The 14,615-nt window shown below is 42.0% G+C and overlaps 1 protein-coding gene across 1 annotated transcript in view; it reads left to right on the top strand.

The window, feature by feature from the left end:
- Window positions 1-1,395: 1,395 nt before the first annotated feature.
- Window positions 1,396-14,615, top strand: part of LOC106562968 (microtubule-associated protein 1B) — a 57,631-nt gene continuing 44,411 nt past the window's right edge. The window contains exons 1-2 of the mRNA XM_014128121.3: window positions 1,396-1,672; window positions 5,781-5,882. Coding sequence (XP_013983596.3) covers window positions 1,489-1,672; window positions 5,781-5,882 — 286 coding nt within the window. The 5' untranslated portion in view covers window positions 1,396-1,488. The remainder of the gene's footprint in view (window positions 1,673-5,780; window positions 5,883-14,615) is intronic.

The raw sequence follows: 14,615 nt of genomic DNA, 5'->3' as shown, positions 1-14,615 counted from the left end.
CATCTATAATAATATTGACCAGTAAGTGCGACAAAATAAATAACGTAATTTTCTAAACTAATCTAATATGTTGGATTTAATGCACCCGTTACTGTGATGGTTGTTCCACTTTAGATGATTGAGGTAGTCTCAATATTTCATCTTCCTTACTCAGGCAGTCATTTTTTATGCAGGTTGTGTGGTGATTAACAATGCTACTTCTTAGACATCCTAATTCTGGTTGTATTTCAATAGGACTTACACATCACTTTGCCTGCCAATATAATGTGGTTTGCTGTCCTGATGTGGCTTTTAAATCAGGAGATTCCTAACACTGCTGTGTTAGGTTATAACTAGGTCCTCAAAGAAAGGCCTTATGATGTATGTAATGTATTGTCACAAATAATACAATTATAAAGACTAATAAGGCTGGTGAAATTGTTCATTGAGGGTTCTAGGAAGAACCCTCCAAAGATAAAAGGGTTCTCGGTACCGCACCTTCATAAACTGTTCTATGAAGCACCTTTAGGTGATCAAATGTTTCTTGGTAGAACCCTTCATAGAGGGTTTTAGGCAGAACCCTTCATAGTGGGTTCTAGGTAAAACCATACACAGGGGATTCTCTAAGAACCCTACATAGAGGGGTCTAGATTGGACCCTCTGTAAAGGGTTCTACCCAGCACCAAAAAAGGTTCCCCTATGAGGACAAACCGAAGAACCCTGTATGGTTATGCTTAGCACCTTTTTTTCTAAGAGTGTAGCTGTCTGGCTTTCATGTCCTTTTCTTTTGAATACTCCTTTCATGTCAAAAGCTTCTTTTTTTTTTACATAATTGTCAGACAGTCAAAGATAGGATTTGTTCTAATTAATATGCACAGATCTGTTTTTGTTATGTATCTTACCATATCAACAACTGGGGAGTCACAATGAGCAAAAAAGAGGGGAGCTGGAGAATGTAATTAAGGGAATACTAGGGAATGCCGTGATATTATCAAATAAAATAAAATGTTATTTGTCACATGCGCCAAATACAATAGGTCATTTGACTTAAGTCACTTGGAAATGAACGGCATATATGCAGTTGTAAAAAAAAACATCTAATGCAATATATCGATTTACAAATACAACTAAAAAGGTGTTTGTTTGTGGATAGCGAATTGCATTTGTGGAAAAGGATTTAAGTTTTGGATTGATGGTTTACATTTGCGGAAAGTGATTTACATTTATGGATTGGTGATTTACATTTATGCGAAGTGATTTACATTTGTGGAAAGTGATTTACATTTGGCATGATATTGATCACATACTTTGATTCGCTGTAGATGGGAGCGCGAGCGCACCAGAGCACCGATTTCTAGTGTCCCTCTCCTCCCCCGGTTAAAAATCATGACACAATGTCTAGGGGTATAAAAGCAGGACCACTCCTTTCACGGCGCACTGTAAGTCTGGTGACGATCACTCAACTCCGTAGCCGGACAGGGGTGTGTGCTGCCTGGTGTGAATGCGAGGATGGCGACGCTTGTGGAGTCCGCAGATATTGAGACTTTAAGCAGCTCTAGCAACGTTATGGCATCCCCGATGTCCGCGAGTCTCTCGCACCGTTTTGTTGACAACAAATTTTACCTGCTTGTGGTTATTGGGGAAATGGTCACGGAGGATCACTTGAAGTGTGCCATTGCCGATATAGAAAAAGGTAAGAAGATTGAGGGATGCGATATCCTATTACCATTTTGAGGATGTGGTGTAGGCTAGCCCATGATGGTAGCGGCAGCAACAACACTATGTGCTGAATGCTTTGTCATAGGCTACAACTATACTCTATCTTATTTGGAATATTGTGAGAAGAACTGGCCTAGGTCTACATCATGCGCCAAGTCTGGATCCATGTTTTTGTAACTTAGGTTACTTTACGCATAACACTATCTAATTTTGGATACATGTACTTCCATTGCCATTATTGGCAATGAAGCTCTCGGGCAACCAGAAAAACGTGAAAATAATTGTGTTGTTGTTAGTGATGTGATATTGCATGCTGCGCGCACGGCCCATCCCAGTGTGGTATCTGCAAATCTGTGGTTAGCGCAAATCAAACAGATGGCATCGGTCCACACCTCAACACCCTTTCCTCCTTACCTTCCTCCATACACAATTTCTATAGGAGAGAATATATTATGTTATGGAAAGGTAAAGCCTACCTTTCTATAACACAATATCTTCTGCAGTGTTACTTTAAATCAGTCACCCACGTGGAAAAGCTGTCGGGATTCGGGAATGATTCAGCATTCTTATTGTGCGTCAATAAGACATGTTTTTGCTTTTCTTCGAGATGTGATGCGGATCAGGGCCAGGATATAGACCACCTGCGTCAATACATTTTTCATGTTTTGGTTTAGTGCATCCGTTGTTTAGTTGTCGGAAATGTATTCATAGGCCTACTGTTATAGAGGGGCCCGAGCCTATATTGTGCCCTTTACCCACACCTAAACCATAAAAAATGTATATATTTTTGGTGTTATATAACATTGCTACACTTTGTATTACTGAGACAGCTTTTGTTCCACTGTGTCACATTTTGCCAACAGAACAACAAAGGAGGGTGTAGGTTAGTCTACTTATTGGCAGGTGCGCGCACTCCAATAGTTCCATATTTTCAACATGATGTTGCTTTATGTACATGCGTGATAACACTCCTATTGCTGCTGCATCTTAAATCATCCACCGTGCCCGCCCTAACAGGACCCATCCCATTCCTCATCCTTGCTTTCTCATTCCTGTATCATGGTCTCTCTCATCCGACACCGGCATGTAGGCGTGGCCCACTCCGCACTGCGGTCCCTACGTAAAGTCGTAGGGAGCATTATTCAAACAAAACATAAAGGCGTTTGGGAATGACGGTGCTTGTGTCGTATGTCAGCATTGGGTGGGTCCTGGGTGGTCATACAGGTTGGCATGACAAGAAACTGTGGCGGAAGAAAAAATGTGTGGGCGGATTAAAGGGCCATGTTTCGTAAACTTGTGGAACATTGAAAAACCTGCTGAGGCCTACTGCACTCCAATGAAAATGAATGCTATGGTTTTCTCCTGCATTTGATTGTTTACAGTATAAAAACACTAACAGAATTGCATGGATTATAAAAACAACATATGATGGAATCTGACACGTTCATATTTTAGGCCATATTCACTAAATTGTTGGTTATGCTTAGTAGATGGGGCCTATATTTTGAAGAGTTATTTATTCATTACGATGTCAAATCTGTTCAAATGCTTTTGCCAAAAATGCATGCTTTACATGAATTCCCTAAGGGATTTTAAAGGGAAAACTAGACATTTGTTTTGAAACCTATTATTATATGTATTTATTATTATTATGTTTGGTTGCGTAGCCTATTATGTGTAAAGGAACTTCATCGAAAAAAAACGTACTTAGGTTGTTGCATGTGTTGTTGAATGTCTGGTTTGAATGGGTCATGTCAGATATCAATCAGGAATTGGACACAGCTGCATCATGCTGTAATACTTCGTCATCTTCTAGGAGGGCATTTTCTCTCCTGATGAATCAATCAGCACAGACCCTTTGGTTTTCTACTGTTTGTGACTTAATCACCTCCATGATGTTATCCCAGGCCCTGACCGTGTCCAGACTGCTCGTCAATACGTTGCACCTTATTTTGTCCTTTAGGCCTACTGGTTGTTATCTGCACTTTGGGGTCAATGTTGTTACTGCCAAGAGATGTGTTGGGTCATTGTCCTGTTGAAAAACAAATGATAGTCCCACTAAGAGCAAACAAGATGGTATGGCGTATCACTGCAGAATGCTATATATATATATATATATATATATATATATATATATATATATATATATATATATGCAGCAGTGCCAAGGAGAGCTGATAAACAACAACATACCCCTGGTTATCATGACTCAGCCTTGGCCAGCAGCACCACCCACAGCACCTGGCAAACTGAAGTTAAAACACTTTATAGATATTTCCATTTATAGATTTCCTCTCTCATGCCAAATGGTATATTTTAATTCCAGGACAGGCCCAATGAACTGGAAGAGTGAGACCAATGTTTAATAGATGCTCATGACAACATTGAAACTTATAAATTGAACAAATCTGGACCTGTTGCCAACCCAGCTAACACATTTGGTTCCTTAGAAGTTGTGGGAATGTACATTTTTGGTTTTCCAGGACGAGTGAGACCAATGTTTAATAGATGCTGGTGACAACATTGAAACTTATAAATTGAACAAAACTGGACCTGTTGCCAACCCAGCTAACACAGTTGGTTCCTTGGAAGTTGTGGGAATGTACATTTTTGGTTTCCTATTGGTTCTGGGAATGAAGCCATAAGTTTCCTGACCGGTAAAACTGAATGTTTTTTCAAATTTCTGAGAACAGAAGTGAATATTTAGCCTGTTCTGGGAATGTTAATTTTACATTGCAAATAAACAAGGTAATTATGTTTTTTATTTTTAATAAATTTGCAAACATAAAAAAAAAAACGTTTTTGCTTTGTCATTATGGGGTATTGTGTGTAGATTGCTGTAAAAACAAATCTATTTTAGAATAAGGCTGCAACATAACAAAATGTGGAAAAAGTAATGGGTTCTGAATACTTTCCGAAGGCACTGTATATCCTGCCTCAAACATCATTATGCCTAGACCAATATACAGCTACACCTGCATCAAAAGACGTTCAAATCCAAAAATAATCACTGCTGCAGACCAAAGCAACGGAGGTTCTGAGAATATTTTACTTTCCTGTGAGGTTTTATTTTCCTTCTGAGAACAGAAATGATAAGTTATTTGAAGGTAATTCAATAATGTTCTGAGAACATGTTTCAATGAGTCTTTCAATAACACTGCTAGCTTAGGTTAACTGTTTTGAACTCCAGGCACAGATAGGACATATGGAAATTCATATCCTTAGGCACTAATCATGCAAACACATTTATTTTTTATTGTGACATGACGTCAGTGAGATTCAAATCTATGATCTCCTGTTCTCTATCAATGGAATTAGTCCACTGATGGAGCTAGCATGACATGTTGTTTTAACTCATACATAGCTGTTCATTTTAGTCTATTCAAACAGACCCTATTTCAAAGGAAACAAGTGCTCATTAAGATCACGATGGGCCAATTAGTGCGCACAGCCAACACACCTCTGCACACGTAACAAGATAGAGGATAGACAGAGTTTTGTTGATGCTGAGAACGGAATGTAAATGTTTTTAAATAACATTTTTAGAATGTTCTTTGAACATTACTAATGTTTTCTTGTGTTTTTTTATGGAACGTTATCTTAATGTTCTAAGAACATTAATTTAAATAAAACCATGAGGAAACCTGCAGAAAGCGTTATGCTAAAGTACTGAAATTCCCATAGAAGAACATTGTCTTCTCCGAACATTCTGGGAACATGACTTTAAATAGAACCATGAGGAAACCTGTAGGAAACGTTATGCTGAAGTACTGAAATTCCCACTTAAGAAACATATGGTTCTCCGAACATTATGTGCTAGCTGGGTATCCTGCAGCATTCCCAGAACGCTATGGGAAGGTTGTATGCAAATTAACCATAGGACAACCACACTCTCACCAAGCTCTAAGAAACATATGGCTCTCACAATGTTATGTGCTAGCTGGGAAGGCCCTTGATGCAACATGTATGGGGAATATTCATAGTGTGCCAGCTTCTGCCTGACTTGCCTAGTGATAGAAGAAGTGGGCTTTTGCACTGATGTCTTTCTGTTCCTCAATCTTTTTGTTTTGTTTTCTGTGCAGGGATTCGCTCATGGGACACCAACCTCATCGACTGTAACCTAGACCAGGAACTCAAGCTCTTTGTCTCCAGACATTCAGCCCGTTTCTCTGCAGACGTACGAGGTAAAGTCAAGCACAAAGTAAATGTGAAGATGTGACAATGCACTATTGGCAACTTTACAGTCTATGCGTGTTTAATGTTGAATATTCACCCTCCTTTATTTTACCTTTACTTCTTTACATTTTCAGAGGATACCTCTCGCTCTCTCTCTTGCTCTCTCTCTCCTAACTCTGTCTCTGTACCTTCGTTAGGTACTAGGTGCAGTAACCCCCCAGCAGTGTTTAGTGTGTGATCACTGTGCTGTCTGTGATTGTATTATGTATCCCTGGATCTGTAGTGTCAGCAGTGAGCTTGGCTGTCTCCCTATAGCGTGGGCAATAAAGGAGTGGTCCTGATGGACTAATAACTAGCAGGACATGTGGCATGGCAGTGGACAGGGTGACCTTGACCGGGAACAGACGTGCAGCCGACCTTTTGGCTTCACAAGGTGTCCCATTTTATAGGCCTTATTCCATACGGATAATCTACCTAATATCCATGTTATTACATTGGAATATACAGCTTTTATTACTATGGAATATTGTCTCTGTATTGTAAAGTATAACCCATACAGGTCATGATCAGCTAGGCTGCCGATTGGGCTGATGGCTCCCGCCAAAAGAGAATAGATCGCAGGTGTCGTGTTTTGTGTTAGTTACAAGCACACATCTACCTGGTGTAAGTTTGAACTGCACCTTGACAGTATACATAGATTCATATTTTTACTGTCCTTGAAAGAGAACATTTCCCACATCTCCATGAGTACAAAGGCTATTTTAAGCTTAGGAGTTAGGTTTAGGGTTACAATTAGGGTTACAATTATGGTTAGGGTAAGGGGTTAGGTTTATGAGTTAGGGTCACGGGTCACAGGTTAAGGTTTAGGGGTTAGGGAAAATAGGGTTTTGAATGGAAATCAATTTTAAGTCACCATGAGGATAGAAAAACAAGTGTGTTTGTTTGTGTGTGTGTTTGCCTTTATGATCTCACCTCTCTGACCTTGGGTTGTGTCATTGTCAACTGACAGCTGGTGAATCAGCAGCAGTTTGTATATTTACATACCTAGAGGTTTGCATATTCAATTTGTTTTGATTATTCTTGTCAATGATTGTGTGATGTTGGGATATCCTTGGTGGATGCAGTGGAATACATTGAGGCATGCTACATTCAAATCATATGAAATCCTCACAAACAAACCAAAATAAATGCTAAATATAGATGAAAACCAAAGCCATTTATTACAATAGTGGTCGAAACTGGATTCTAGCTTTGTGGATTCTAGCTGTGTGTCTAGCCAAAATACACTTTGACACTTCTAATGTCGACCGCTAAACAGTGACACAGCAGGGGTCAGTAGCCATTTTACTTTCACCTCACTGAGCATAAAAGCCTTTAAGTGAGGCGCACTGTCCTCCTCTTTATTCCTCCTGTTATCCCTCTCGCTCCTCCAGACAGCCTCTCCCTCTCTTTCTCTCCTCCAGCCTCTCCCTCTCTTTCTCTCCTCCAGCCTCGCTCTCTCTTCCTCTGTGTGTGTGTGTTGCTGCCGAGCAATGTGGCCAGGGTGCAGATGCACAGGAGACCCGTGGGTAATTAGCTCGATGAACCCCCCCTCCCCCCAGTGGCCTGGGTCTGGGGCTCACAATGAAGGATGGAGGGAGGGATAAAAGGAGGGAGTTGGGGGAATGAGAGAAAGATGAACTCCTCAGTAGCCTGGGTCTCACAATAAAAGGAGAGAAGAGAGGGATGCACTGTAAAAAAAAAAAGAAGAAGAAGAATTAAAAATAAACATGTTGATTCAACGTACAATATGATTGTGGGTTTGCTCAATTGAAGTTGATTCAACATACGATTGTAATGCAACCAGCTGCAATAGGATTGTGAGTTGGCACAACATTTGGGAATATAGCTGACCCAACATACATTTTCAAGTTAAATTGTATGTTCACTCAACTTTGAATTTTAGGTTGAGTGAACATACAATTCAACTTGAGAATGTATTCTACCTTATTTGCATATTTCCCAGAGTGCCTTTCCAGTGAATTGTAGTTACCACCCATGACTGTATTTGTTAGCGACAGAGATAGTATTGTTGTATTCGATGCATTTTAGTACTTTAGCCATCACCAAGTGAGTGCCTAAGTCAACTTTGGGCAAAGGTTGGCCTGGGGGCTATACATGGACTGCAACTTGATTCAGTATGGTCTGTGGAATAATGCTCAGATCACATGAAGAATTTGGTTTACAACATTTTTGAGAAATGTATTTGTTATTCAAATTAAACGGCCATTGAATACATGCCTTTGTGTAATGATTTAACTCCTACAGCTTGTGGGACATTTATTTTGAAGGAAGGTATACATAACTGCATGAGGACAGACAGTGACTGACAGGCTAACACATGTCACGGTTACAAATAGTAGCTAGCTATAAATTGCGCAAAAATGAGTTTTTCAAAGATTTCAAAGAAAAGGAAAGTAGACAATGAATGTAGGGTGTTCCAGCAAGAGTGGACATCGAAATATTTCCTTATTGAGGTATCAGGGAAAGCTGTTTGGTGTATGTTCTATGTTTTCTATTTCTCTGTGGGTTTTCTAGTTTTTCTATTTCTGTTAGTTTTGGGAACGACCTCCAATTCGAAGCAGCTGGTTGTCGTTGCTTCTAATTGGAGGCCATATTTAAGTGGGTTTATTTTCTCTTGTGTTTGTGGGTAGTTGTTTTTCGTATAGTCCTTACGTCACTGTTGGTTGACGTCGATTTATTTTGTTTAAGTGTTCACTTATATAAATAAAAGAAGATGAGCACAATACCCGCTGCGCCGTGGTCCACTTTCTACGACGCACCTGACAGAACTACCCACCAACCAAGGACCAAGCAACGGAAGAGGGAGCAGCGAGAAAGGTATCTGGAGTCGTGGACATGGGAGGAAATTTTGGACAGGGCAGGACCATGGCACCAGGCTGGGGAGTACAGACGCCCTATGGAGGTGCTGGAGGCAGCCAAGGCGGAGCGGCGCCATTACGAGGTGTTATACACGCCGAGTGGCAAGTGCGAGAGGCAGCCCCCAAATTTTTTTGGGGGGGGCACACGGGGAGTTGGGCAGAGTCAGGATGGAGACTTGAGCCAACTCCCCGTGCTTATTACGGGGAGAGACGGATCAAGAGAGCACCGTGCTATGCGGAAGTGCGCACGGTCTCGCCCATCCGCACGCACAGTCCGGTACGGGTGATACCAGCCCCCCGCAGGTGCCGTGCTAGAGTGGGCATCCAGCCAGGGAGAAGTATGCTTGCGCAATATATCTGGCCACCAGTGCATCTCCTGGGCCCAGGCTACCCTGCGCCTGCTCTACGCACGGCAGCCATCTTGCCTCAGCACAGCCCAGTTCGCCCTGTGCCAGCGATCCGCCCGTGCCGGGCTACAGTAACAATCCAGCCAGGACGGGTTGTGCAGGCTGTGCGCTCCAGACCTCCAGTGCGTGTTCAAGACCCGGTGTATCCTGTTCCTGCTCCTCGCACTAGCACTGAGGTGCGTGTCCCTAGTCTGGTGCCTCCAAAGCCAGCCCCATGCACCAGGCCTTTAGTGCGCCTGTCCAGTCCAGTACGTCCTGTTCCTGCTCCTCGCACTAGCCCTGTGGTGCGCGTCCCTAGTCTGGCGCCTCCAAAGCCAGCCCCACGCACCAGGCCTTTAGTGCGCAGTCCCCGTCTAGAGCTTCCGGAGACAGTGCCCCGTCTAGAGCTTCCGGAGACAGTGCCCCGTCTAGAGCTTCCGGCGACAGTGCCCCGTCTAGAGCTTCCGGCGACAGTGCGCCGTCTAGAGCTTCCGGCGACAGGGCCCCGTCTAGAGCTTCCGGCGACAGGGCCCCGTCTAGAGCTTCCGGCGACAGGGCCCCGTCTAGAGCTTCCGGCGACAGGGCCCCGTCTAGAGCTTCCGGCGACAGGGCCCCGTCTAGAGCTTCCGGCGACAGGGCCCCGTCTAGTGCTTCCGGCGACGGCCCACAGTCCGGAACTGACAGACGGCCCACAGTCCGGAACCGACAGACGGCCCACAGTCCGGAACCGGCGCAGCCAGAGTCGCCCTCCAGTCCTGCACCTCCAGAGACGTGCCTCAGCCCGAGGTCTCCAGCGACGCGCCTTAGCCCTGACCCTTCAGCGGGGGTGGACAGGTTAGGTTGGGGACTAGGGCCAGAACTAGAGCCACCTCCGTAGGGGGGAGTATTGGGGAAGGGGGGGTGTTTGCACAGGAACCGTCGTGACGGTGGCCACCCTCCCATCCCTCCCTGTAGTTGTGTTTTTTTTGTTGTGGGGTTTTTGTTTGTCTTATGGTTAAGGTGCATTCGGTGTCTGCACCTTTGGGGGGGGGGGGGGGGGGTACTGTCACGTCCTGACCAGAAAAGGGGTCATTTTGTTATTGTAGTTGGTCAGGACGTGGCAGGGGTGTGTTTGTTTTGTGTGTTTCAGGGTTTTTTGGGTTATGATCTATGTTAATATATTTCTATGTTTGTTCTAGTTCTTATATTTCTATGTTTAGTTTATTGGGCTGACCTTCAATTGGAGGCAGCTGTTCCTCGTTGCCTCTAATTGAAGGTTCTATTTAGTAGGGGTGTTTTTTCCATGGGTTTTGTGGGTAGTTGTTCCGTGTATAGCTGTGAGCTTTACAGGACTGTTTTTCGTCGTTGTTTTTGTATAAGTGTTTTTTTTTTTTCTAATAAAAGAAGATGAGTATTCATATACCCGCTGCGTTTTGGTCCACCTTTTACGACGCACCTGACAAGTTGGCTTTTTTACAATGTGGAGGGAGACAATAATAAGCTGTGTAAAGTCTTATAACATAGTAAGGATGATTTATGAGAAGCTTCTCATCTAGTATTCGCCACAATCAAAAATGTAATTAGATATGATATAAATAAATAATATGCTCCTAGGAGATAATTGACTAGAAATGTCATTACCATTTTGCATAGTGCATAAATTATGGCGTTATTCATGTTGAGAAATGTACTATGCTGGTGTGCTTTTAAACTGTCTTCATTGTGCTGTAAATTGGCCTGGTTTTAACACCGCTTCCCCAATAAACACAATTATTAACAAACATAAATAAGCAAGTGCATCTGTTCTCATGTTCATCCTCAATTAAAAGCTTTGAAAACATCAAAAGCCTACCATACTAACAGCGTTATCACATATGGTTAATAAAAACAATTTAATCCTGGGCAATGCCATGATAACGGAGTGACACTGAGACTCATACTTTTCACTTTAAAATGTATGTCCAACCAAAACCAATGATTGCAAAGTTAAACAAACTATACAAGTCTGTGCACAATTACTACGTTTAACAATTTCTACAGAACATTTTACAAAAATACATTTACTTGAAGAACAGTAGAGATGCAAAGTTCAGTAACAGAATGACAGTTTGTGCACAATACCGAAAGGACACTTTTCACCAGAACCACTAGTTATTGCTGAACGATTTAGGTTCCACGGAATAAATCAGGAATAGGGGGAATCAGTGACGATGGTTGCTGCTGCATTAAATAAACTATCAGAGCACTGTGAGTTGAATGATGTTCTAAATGACACCATTAGAAACAGACTAGCATGTGGGCTATGGAGTGAAGCTATACAAAAGACTATTGACTGAAAGTAATCTGACATTGGCAAAGGCCATTGAAGTCAGTGTGTCCATGGAACTAGCTGCTAAAGAGGCTCAGCAGTTAAGTTCATCAGTAAAAGTGTACAGAGTTGAAACTGAAATCAGAGACAGGGAAATTAAGGCACATTATTATTATATCTATATATTTAACTAGGCAAGTCAGTTAATTAAGAACAAATTCTTATTTATAATGACAGCCTACACCGGCCAAACCCAGACGACGCTGGGCACTGCCCTATGGGACTCCCAGACACGGCCGGTTGTGATACAGCCTGGATTCGAACCAGGGTGTCTGTAGTGAGGGCCACATCAAAGAAGCCTGCAGAAACAAAAAGAGCTCAGAGAAAATGTCAAAGACTGAAAACAAGAACGAGACATTCCAGGAGCAGATCATGCATTCTGGTGAAGAGAAGCGGATTGCTTTCGCATCGAGGACATTGAACAAAGCAGTAACTAACGCACAGATAGGACGAGAAGCACTAGGCATCATCTTTGGAGTGTTTCCGTTTCACCAGGATGTGTACTGGAGGAACTTACAGATCATCGCCCACTGACGAGCATCTTTGGATACTGGGGTTCCGTCACTTGCTGCAAGCATATCAAATAAAAATGGAATAAAATTTAAACAACAGGTGTAGACCAGCAGAGACTGCTGAGGGGAGGACAGCTCATAATAATGGATGGAACAGAGCAAATTGAATGGCATCAAACACATGGAAACCATGTGTTTGATATATTTAATACCATTTCACTTATTCCGCTCCAGCCATTACAACGAGCCCGTCCTCCCCAATTAAGGTAGCACCAACCTCCTGGGGTGTAGACTAACAGAATACAAAAGTTTTTACCCTTGTCGGATGGTCAAAATTAGGGCGACTAAATCAATGGAGGCCAGAGAAAAAAAGTGGTCATAAATCAGGAAAAAAGACTGGATGCTGTGGGAGAATTAAGGCTACCATTGAACTCGTCATCTTTCTTCTCAAATCCGGAGCACATAAAACAATACAGAGGTAAGATAGATATCGATTTTGAGACATGAGTATTTTCATATTTTAGTATAGGGTGTTCATATTAAATACAAAGTACCTGTTATTTTTCGAAGACTTCTCACAAAAACAAGCGTATCTCTGTAAAATGTCAATGGAGCACTGAGCATACCGCAAGATTTTTATTTTCAAAGCCTTTTACATTTAATTCAGCTTGTCATGCTTATTTTGCTATTTGTGACCCGCAGAAACAACTTGGAATACGACGACCACAAATCCCCCCCAACAAAAAACATTTTGGCGATAAAGCTGCACCGCTCTGTCAACTTAGTTCAGTGCTTATTATTGGAAGTATTAAACTATGAAATACAGCTTTTTTAAATAATGTTAATGATATGTTAGAGAAAGACCCCTTTGAACATTTCAAAACATGAAGAATTACATTTGTCTTGGTAAAGTCTATTTTATAACATAAGGATGTGAAATGTCCTCACCAAGCGCGTTTTCACCCATTTTGGGCAGAGTGGGTGGACACCCTAAAGAGGGGAGACGAGGTCAGTGAAATATCAAGGGACCTCTGAATTCAGTTCAGTTCAAATCAAATCCCCAAAAAATTGTCACATGCACATGGTTAGCAGATGTTATTGCGAGTGTAGCAAAGTGCTTCTAGTTCCGACAGTGCAGCAATATCTAACAAGTAATCTAACAATTCCATAACAACTTCCTAATACACACAAATCTAAGTAAAGGAATTGAATAAGAATATATACATATAAATACAGTTGAAGTCAGAAGTTTAAATACAACTTAGCCAAATACATTCAAACTCAGTTTTTCACAATTCCTTACATTTAATCCAAGTAAAATGTCCCTGTTTTAGGTCAGTTAGGATCCCACTTTATTTTAAAAATGTAGAGAGAATGATTTATTTCAGCTTTTATTTCTTTCATCACATTCCCAGTGGGTCAGAAGTTTACATACACTCAATTAGTATTTGGTAGCATTGCCTTTATATTGCTTAACTTGGGTCAAACGTTTTGGGTAGCCTTCCACAAGCTTCCCACAATAAGTTGGGTGAATTTTGGCCCATTCCTCCTGACAGAGCTGGTGTAACTGAGTCAGGTTTGTAGGCCTCCTTTCTCGCACACACTTTTTCAGATCTGCCCACAAATTTTCTATAGGATTGAGGTCAGGGCTTTGTGATAGTCACTCCAATACCTTGACTTTGTTGTCCTTAAGCCATTTTGCCACAACTTTAGAAGTATGCTTGGGGTCATTGTCCATTTGGAAGACCCATTTGTGACCAAGCTTTAACTTCCTCACTGATGTCTTGAGATGTCATCTATTTTGTGAAGTGCACCAGTTCCTCCTGCAGCAAAGCACCCCCACAACATGATGCTGCCACTCCCGTGCTTCACGATTAGGATGGTGTTCTTCGGCTTGCAAGCCACCCCTTTTTCCTCCAAACATAACGATGGTCATTATGACCAACGAGTTCTATTTTTGTTTCATTTGACCAGAGGACATTTCTCCAAAAAATACAATCTTTGTCACCATGTGCAGTTGGAAACCGTAGTCTGGCTTTTTTATGGCGGTTTTGGAGCAGTGGCTTCTTCCTTGCTGAGCGGCCTTTCAGGTTATGTCAATATAGGACTCATTTTACTGTGGATATAGATACTTTTGTACCTGTTTCCTCCAGCATCTTCACAGGGTCCTTTGCTGTTGTTCTGGGATTGATTTGCACTTTTCACACCAAAGTACGTTCATCTCTAGGAGACAGAACGCATCTCCTTCCTGAGCGGTATGATGGCTGGGTGGTCCCATGGTGTTTATAGTTGCGTACTATTGTTTGTACAGATGAACGTGGTACCTTCAGGCGTTTGAAAATTGCTCCCAAGGATGAACCAGACTTGTGGAGGTCTACAATTTTTTCTGAGGTCTTGGCTGATTTCTTTTGATTTTCACATGATGTCAAGCAAAGAGGCACTGAGTTTGAAGGTAGTCCTTGAAATACATCCACAAGTACACATCCAATTGACTCAAATTATGTCAATTAGCCTATCAGAAGCTTCTAAAGACATAATTTTCTGGAATTTTCCAAGCTGTTTGAAGGCACAGTCA

The sequence above is a fragment of the Salmo salar genome, chromosome 11 (genome assembly GCF_965601325.2).
Source record: "Salmo salar chromosome 11, fSalSal1, whole genome shotgun sequence".
NCBI lineage: Eukaryota > Metazoa > Chordata > Actinopteri > Salmoniformes > Salmonidae > Salmo > Salmo salar.
The sequence above is the reverse complement of the archived record's forward strand: the minus strand, read 5'-3'. Positions and strand labels throughout refer to the sequence as shown.